The sequence below is a fragment of the Eumetopias jubatus genome, unplaced genomic scaffold (assembly GCF_037043125.1).
Source record: "Eumetopias jubatus isolate StellerSeaLion01/CBP00866 unplaced genomic scaffold, mEumJub1_p1.0 scaffold_6, whole genome shotgun sequence".
Taxonomy (NCBI): domain Eukaryota; kingdom Metazoa; phylum Chordata; class Mammalia; order Carnivora; family Otariidae; genus Eumetopias; species Eumetopias jubatus.
In genome coordinates this window covers 145,755,697-145,762,914 of record NW_028274812.1, presented here as the reverse complement: position 1 = coordinate 145,762,914, position 7,218 = coordinate 145,755,697, and the positions used below count along the sequence as shown (strand labels likewise).

Sequence of the window (7,218 nt, the reverse complement as noted above, 5' to 3'; positions counted from 1 at the left end):
CGCTCAAAATTACTTTTAAATATACAAGGAAAAGAGGAAGTTTTCTTCTTCTCCTTGAGTTTTGCTGAAAATCGAGAGCTTTATCTAATAGTTTTGGCATTCGGGGTCATTTTTCATGAAAAGGTTAAAAGGCACGTGAAATCCGAGTCTCCACGGATTACCCACCAGTGAAGCGTGGGCGATTCTGCTCGGAGGATTTGTGTGGGATCCAACTTTTGGGGGTAAAACAAACACAAATATTCCTCCCCCGGGGGGCGGGGCGGCGCCCGGGGGATGCACCAATCACAGCGCGCCCCGCCCTATATAAGGCCTTGAGGGCCCCCCCCGCCACGTTTGACGCTTCTCGGTGGTCCCCGTCATTTGTCCTCGTGAGATGTCTGAGACCGCTCCGGCGGCCGCAGCTGACACTGCTCTGGCTTCTATGGAGAACCCTCCAGCTAAGAAGAGAGGGAGGAAGCCGGTGGAACTGTCAGGCGCTAGTCGCAAGGCCCCGAGCCTGTCCGTGTCCAAGTTGATCAGGGAGGCTCTCTCCGTGTCCCAGGAGCGAGCAGGCATGTCCCTGGCCGCGCTCAAGAAGGCGCTCGCGGCCGCCGGCTACGACGTGGAGAAGAACAACAGCCGCATCAAGCTGGGCCTCAAGAGCCTGGTGAGCAAGGGCACCCTGGTGCAGACCAAGGGCACCGGCGCCTCGGGCTCCTTCAAGCTGAACAAGAAGGCCCTTCCTGAGACCACCAAGAGCAAGGTCAAAAGACTCTCTTCTGCAAAGGCAAAGAAGCTGGTCTTATCTAGGGATTCGAAGTCGCCGAAAGGTGCCAAGACCAACAAAGCCAAGAAGCCCAGGGCAACAGCAGCGCAGAAAGCGGCCAGGAGCGGCGGGAAGGCGAAGGGAGCCAAAGGCAAGCAAGCACGGAAGAGTCCGGGGAAAGCCAGAGAAGGGAAGCCGAAGGCCGGGAAGTCCAAGCTGAGCCAGCAGAAAACGAACCCGAGGAAAGTGGCGTCCAAGAAGTAAGCTGAAAGGAGCTCTATTGTCAACCCAAAGGCTCTTTTAAGAGCCACCCCAATTACTTTAAAAAGGGCTTGACACTGAACTTTTAGAAGCTTATAAATGTGTAAACAGTAGTGGTCTATTAAGTAAATTCTATTGCAGGAAATACTAAGGGTCTCGTCAGATAAGGTGCTGTAGATCGGCACCTTAAGGTTTCAATATTGGAAAATCCTCGTGCCTCATCTAAAAGCAGTTTGCGCACTGGAGTACCAGTACGGCACACGGCCTTGTGTACCCGCCATACTTCTCTGGAAAGACTAACGTGTTGGTCGAGGGAGGAGTGGAGATCAGCTCGGCACAAACCTAGCTGACTTTCCAAGTGCTTACATTCCAGTTGACCCTATTACATGGTGCCACTGTAACTAGGGTTTCAGAACTCACTGCACAGCTTTGTGGGTCAATAATATATAGGAATTGTAACAAAATTTGGATTGGGGCAATTTTAAATCTTTGGAGTTTTCCATTTATTTTTTAAACATTTATTTGAGAGACCAAGCACCAGCATGGGGAGGGGCAGAGGGGGAATCAGGCTCCCTGCTGAGCGGGGAGCAGAGCTGAGCTGGGGGCTCCATCCCAAGACCCTCAGGTCATGACCTGAGCCAAAGTCAAGAGTCAGATACTTAACCAACTGAGCCACCCAGGCACCCTGAGTTTAACACTTAACAGAAAAATCAAGTATCTTCAGTTTACAGTTGAAAGAATGAAATACCGTTTATCTTCATTTCCAAAGTACTGTATTGTCACATTAAAAAAATTGGTTTGAAAATACAACTAATATAATTGTAATTCTATGTATTTTATGAAGAGAGTGGATAGGCTTGTCCAGATTGTGTTGCACGGGCTGAAAAATACTAAACCTTCATGGAGATATTGGGGCTACAAAGTTTTTAGGGTCCAAAGTGAACATCACAAAAACGACTTAGGAAATTCTCGGGATCTGAGTAAAGGCATCTTTCTCATTTTAAGCAAAATTAGTTTTAAAGCTTTCACCTAATTTGGGATTTAGCATTCTTAAAGATTATAAATATTAAATTCATACTGTTAATCTTATTTTGGGCCTTGGTATTTGGAGCAACCTTTATTGAATAAAGCCCAATGCACAACTATGTAACGCATTCTTTCATGTACAAGCTTGTATTAGATAACTCACTGGGGCCTAGCCTTTCTAAACTCATTTATGTAACTGGGCCTCTTGACAATTTTTTTATATAATGGAAAACGAATAAACATAATGGTTTAAAGTTGTATAGTCCGCCACAGCCCGTGTCTTGCTTGGACATGGCGGCCAGTTTCCCTTTCAGGTTGGAACGGTAACGCAGGAATACTGCGGGGAAGGCCGTGAGTCCCTCGTTCGACTGCCGCGCCCAGCAGTGGACCGACCCCAGACCCCCGCCTGGCAGCAGGCAGGTCCCCGGCCCTGCTCGAATCCGTCTAGAACGGGCCCCGCGATCCTGTGCGCCTTTGTTCCTCGCGCCTCTTTAGGGCCTGGCAGACATCGGGTTAACCAACCAAGGTTCTTCCGCCAGTTCCGGGGACAACTATTAAACCCTTTTTAGCTAACAGGAAAAATGGTGCTGAAATCCCGCCCCCCGCAATTTTTTCCTGCACCACACCGACATCCAATCAGAGCTTGTCCCCGAAGGACCTTCATTTGCATTGCATAGCCGCGGCTGGTGGGACCGAGAGCCAACGTTGTACCGTGGGTGCTGCTGGCGCTGCGTTTTGCCGAAGAATCTTCATCGGGATGCTCTCGGTTGTTTAGAGTACAGTTCTGGTCATTTCGTTGCCACCACTTTGGCGGTTTTTAAAAAAATAGAGAAAAATTTCAAACCCTTAGGTAGTACAAGCTTCCCTGATCTAGATTACAACACGGCATAAATTTCTGAACCTACTCTTCCGTAGTTTACACACTTGTTACTACGCGCGTTTTACACTATCCCAACTTCCCTTCTACCAAGCACAACAGCCCTTTAAATGATTCTGTGGGCGGCCCTGAAAAGGGCCTTTGTGTTTGGAGATACGGGGGGGTCCGGTGCGCTCAGCCCCCGAAGCCGTAGAGGGTGCGGCCCTGGCGCTTGAGCGCGTAGACCACGTCCATGGCCGTGACCGTCTTGCGCTTGGCGTGCTCCGTGTAGGTGACGGCGTCCCGGATCACGTTCTCCAGGAACACCTTGAGCACCCCGCGGGTCTCCTCGTAGATGAGGCCGGAGATGCGCTTGACGCCGCCGCGCCGGGCCAGCCGCCGGATGGCAGGCTTGGTGATGCCCTGGATGTTGTCGCGCAGCACCTTGCGGTGGCGCTTAGCGCCGCCTTTGCCCAGGCCCTTCCCACCTTTGCCGCGACCAGACATGGTGGTGGTGGTGCTGGTTGAAGTGACTACCTCGGCGTCACGCAGCCCTTTAAATAGCATTTGTGCGGACCTGATTGAGAACACCGTGCCCTGGTGTTCTTTCCGAATTAGGTCAGTAAGGGGGTGGGGCAAGGAGGCCTCATTAACATTTGGGTGTTTTGATTGGCCAGTGAAACCTCGCTCTTCGTCGGGCGGGCTGGAGGGGGAGGTACAGCCCTCACTGGATGAAAAGCTTGTGTCTCTTTTATCCTGAGTTTTTTTCAGGCCGCGTTTGCAAATGGAATGTGTTTTTTTTTAACCAGGTAAAGCCGCCGAGCAAAGAGAACCACTCAACGTTTCTTTTTATTTCCACTTAATAACTAATAAATTATGTAATGATTCCTTGGGGGGAATGTAGAGGAAATAATGTGAAGGACGGTGGATTTATAGGTCAAGGGACTTCCCCTCCGGCTTCTTTAGTATTCCTATTGAACTGACGCACTTAGAAGGCCTTTATGCTGGACAAAGTGTAAGCGTGGCCACCTAAAAGCTCTGGCCCTATGTTTGGAAACAGAAAAAAAACCGAACAATTGCAAATTAAAACTTCTTGTTCCCTTTCAAACATTTATTGAGTGATTCCTGTTTCTACAAAAGTCTGTGCGAGACTTAGGGAACCTAAGGCTAAGCTTAGACAATCAGTTGCCCCTGGACCCTCTTCCTGGCCTGCTGGGCCTCTCTGATCTGCCTGCAGTTCCTAATAAACTCCCCTTTCCTCCTTAACTAACTGATTGATGCCTTTTCAACCTTCTCCAGGTTTAGAGACAAGAACAAACGTTTTGTTGAGTGGGGGATTAATTGTAGGGCAGGGCTAATACTTGATTAAGGTCATAACAAAGCCTACAGGGCCCTCCCCTGGAGGGCTTTTGATGAGATTATTGGTGTTTTAAACAAGGCTAATCCCATTAAGGGAAAAAAAAAAAAAGCAGAATAGAGCAGAATTGGATCTGAATGTGGTTGGGAGAGGGCCTTCTCAAATAAAAATTTCTCCTTAGCCTCCTGCTGCAGGTTTTGAAAATTTCCATGATCAGACTTACTGGCACCCCCTCTCTCCAAAAAGTTCTTTGGACAGAGAATTTCTAACAATATCCTTCTTATTTATTTATTTAATATATAAATGCCTGTTGTGGATACTTAAGACTATGGCCCGAGAGTGATCACACGTGTATATATATATAAAACCTCATACTTTCTCAGGTGAAAAAAGAAGAGTTCCAGGAGAGGGTAGAAAAGCTCTAAATGGCGTATTAATCTGTAACACGTCTGGAATTATTAAGTAGTTACATTCTTCTGCCCCAAATTGAGGGTTTTTAGGTTCCTGACTTTTACTCTCCTCTCCCCCACCACACATACTTTATAAGGGGGACTTAGCTAGGAAGACATGTCAAACACTACAGAGAAAAAGTGTAGGGTCTGAGATTATAAGTAAAACTGAAATCTCAACGTGCTTTTTATTTCATGGAAATAAATAAAAATAGCGTGTATATAATATGGTAATTTCATGCAAAAATCCATGGTGTGAGCCACCCTTTATGCACATCCCAGCAGGTGCCCTCTGCATTTCAAGAAGAGATCTAGGCCAGCTTCCCCCCAATTTTATTTTGCCCATTCGATCATTAATAAAACTTCACTTTTATTTTGACTTCCTAGTCTTTTTTTCTAGTCCCTTCTCCTAATGTCCTCTTTTATCAATTTTTCTCAATGACGTTGACTCAAAAATCATGAATGTCAGAACAGAAATATTTAAAACGTATACACATACTGGGCGCCTGGGTGGCTCAGTTGGTTAAGCGACTGCCTCCGGCTCAGGCCATGATCCTGGAGTCCCGGAATCGAGTCCCACATCGGGCTCCCTGCTCGGCAGGGAGCCTGCTTCTCCCTCTGACCCTCCCCCCCCCTCATGTGCGCTTTCTCTCTCTCTCTCTCAAATAAATAAATAAAATCTTAAAAAAATAAAGTATGTTTAAAAAAACGTATACACATATAGATGTATATTAAAAATGGATCCTTCCACTCGGGGAAGAGTGCAGGTCCTACTTGGTCATAAGGCTCGGGAGAGGGGGTGGCTCACTCTGGAACCTGTATCGCTGGCTTTCTTTTCACCGCCCCCCCCCACCGTCCTCAGAGAGAACCTGGCTTCAGAGAACCCCATTCATTCAACATGTGAGGAAAGCCCTTCACCTAAAAACCCTACAAACAAGTTGTGGCTAATAGGTCACATCACACATTTGAACAGATAACACCATGAGGTTAATCAAAGGTTTTATAAAAACATGAGATGCCTACAATCACCTTCTGCAGCAGATTAACTCAATCAGAGTATCAGAGCTGAGGAATGCTGTGTCTACTATACATATAAATACAAATGTATATAGTCAACTGTGTATATATAGTCCACAAACAATTGTGATACTTGTCCAGGGTTGAGAACTACCACTACATCACTATCACTTTTAAGTGTGTAATTGCTCTTTAGTGAGACAAAATCCTAGGGTACAAATGCTTTTGACATATATTACAGTTGAAGAAAGGTATACGTTCAACCTGACCCGACGTAGTTTTCCAGGGCTTTATAACATTAGTTATCTCCAGGCATTTGGGGACATCCCCCTGGTCTGGGGCAGACAGCTCTTCCAGCCACTGGCTGACAGTTCTTACTGCAATTTAAAGCTTCAGTGCATTTCTCTTTTCCAGCCACCTCACCTTGACCCCAGTATGAATACCCGTTGTCTTATTCACTTTCCCTAAATTCGATTTTCATTCCCTTTGGCTTATCTGTGGTCTATAATATATACTGGCTTTTTCCCTAGTTTCCTTACTTCCTCTCCTTCCTGTTCTAGAAAATGTTCTACTTTTTCTTTTCAGTCCAAACATTCTACTGAAAGTTTTGTCCTGTCTACTTCCTCAGCCTGCTGTCTTGGTGTGGGCCTGCTCCTATAAACATTCTTAATGTATTTTGACCTACTAAAAAAAAGTTCTTTGGACAGAGAATTTCTAACGATATCCTTCCTTATGCATTTATTTGTTTCAAAATTTTTATATAAATGTCTGTAATTAAATTGATTTTCAGATTTCCTTGAATACTTTCCTAATTGCATACACAAAGCACAAGTATTTTGCGCTTGTTTTAATGGTGAAACTGTGATTCCAAACATATAAAAGGAAAGACCACTAACTGTTACATTCATATTTAAAACAGATGCTCTCTTTACACACATTGTCAAGATGTTTTGGCAGTATCAAAGTTGGTTATTCCCTGTTTTATGACAATGCCATTGTGGTAACTGTTTAAGAAATAAAATTCAGGGCATTTAATCAACCCTAGAGTAAGGTTAACCGAGACTTAACGCTGGGGTTTATACAGACGCTGGTACTTACCCACCCCACCTCCACCCTGTCCCACCCCAAGTACACAGAAGACCCCAAAACTCTGTTTTAGACTCTTTGGATCAAAAGCTAGAATCTTATATGTAAAAAATAACAATACTTAAAAAAAAAAAACCCACAAACAAACAGCAACAACAGTTTCTACCCCAATCTGGTGAATAAAATGATTCACAGGTGTTTCAAGGCTACTCATACCCAAATTTCTCCCTTAATGAGAAAGAGAATAAATAGAAATGTAAATTTATTCATTAGAAATTTGTTTATTAACAGAAAAAAATCCTTAAATTAAAAAAACACGTAAAGAAAATGTTTCCAAATGTTTATGAAAAAGTTATAGGGATACGGCAAATTCTGAAATGTTAAAACAGATTCCCTCCTCACTGCAGCAAACATCAGAGGT

The 7,218-nt window shown here is 45.1% G+C and overlaps 2 protein-coding genes across 2 annotated transcripts; one reads left to right on the top strand and one right to left on the bottom strand.

The window, feature by feature from the left end:
- Positions 1 to 19: 19 nt before the first annotated feature.
- Positions 20 to 2,434, top strand: H1-6 (H1.6 linker histone, cluster member). The gene has a single exon (XM_028107523.2). The coding sequence runs from the start codon at positions 374 to 376 to the stop codon at positions 1,007 to 1,009; it is 636 nt and encodes a 211-aa protein (XP_027963324.1). The 5' UTR covers positions 20 to 373; the 3' UTR covers positions 1,010 to 2,434.
- On the bottom strand, positions 1,516 to 3,401 carry LOC114212613 (histone H4). Its single transcript, XM_028107550.2, has one exon. It carries the CDS (start codon positions 3,393 to 3,395, stop codon positions 3,084 to 3,086), a length of 312 nt encoding a protein of 103 aa, XP_027963351.2. The 5' UTR covers positions 3,396 to 3,401; the 3' UTR covers positions 1,516 to 3,083.
- Between the last annotated feature and the right edge of the window lie 3,817 nt (positions 3,402 to 7,218).

Bases quoted from the DNA above. Each gene is read 5' to 3' on its own strand.
- H1-6 (XM_028107523.2), top strand. From the start codon at position 374: ATGTCTGAGACCGCTCCGGCGGCCGCAGCTGACACTGCTCTGGCTTCT.
- LOC114212613 (XM_028107550.2), bottom strand. From the start codon at position 3,395: ATGTCTGGTCGCGGCAAAGGTGGGAAGGGCCTGGGCAAAGGCGGCGCT.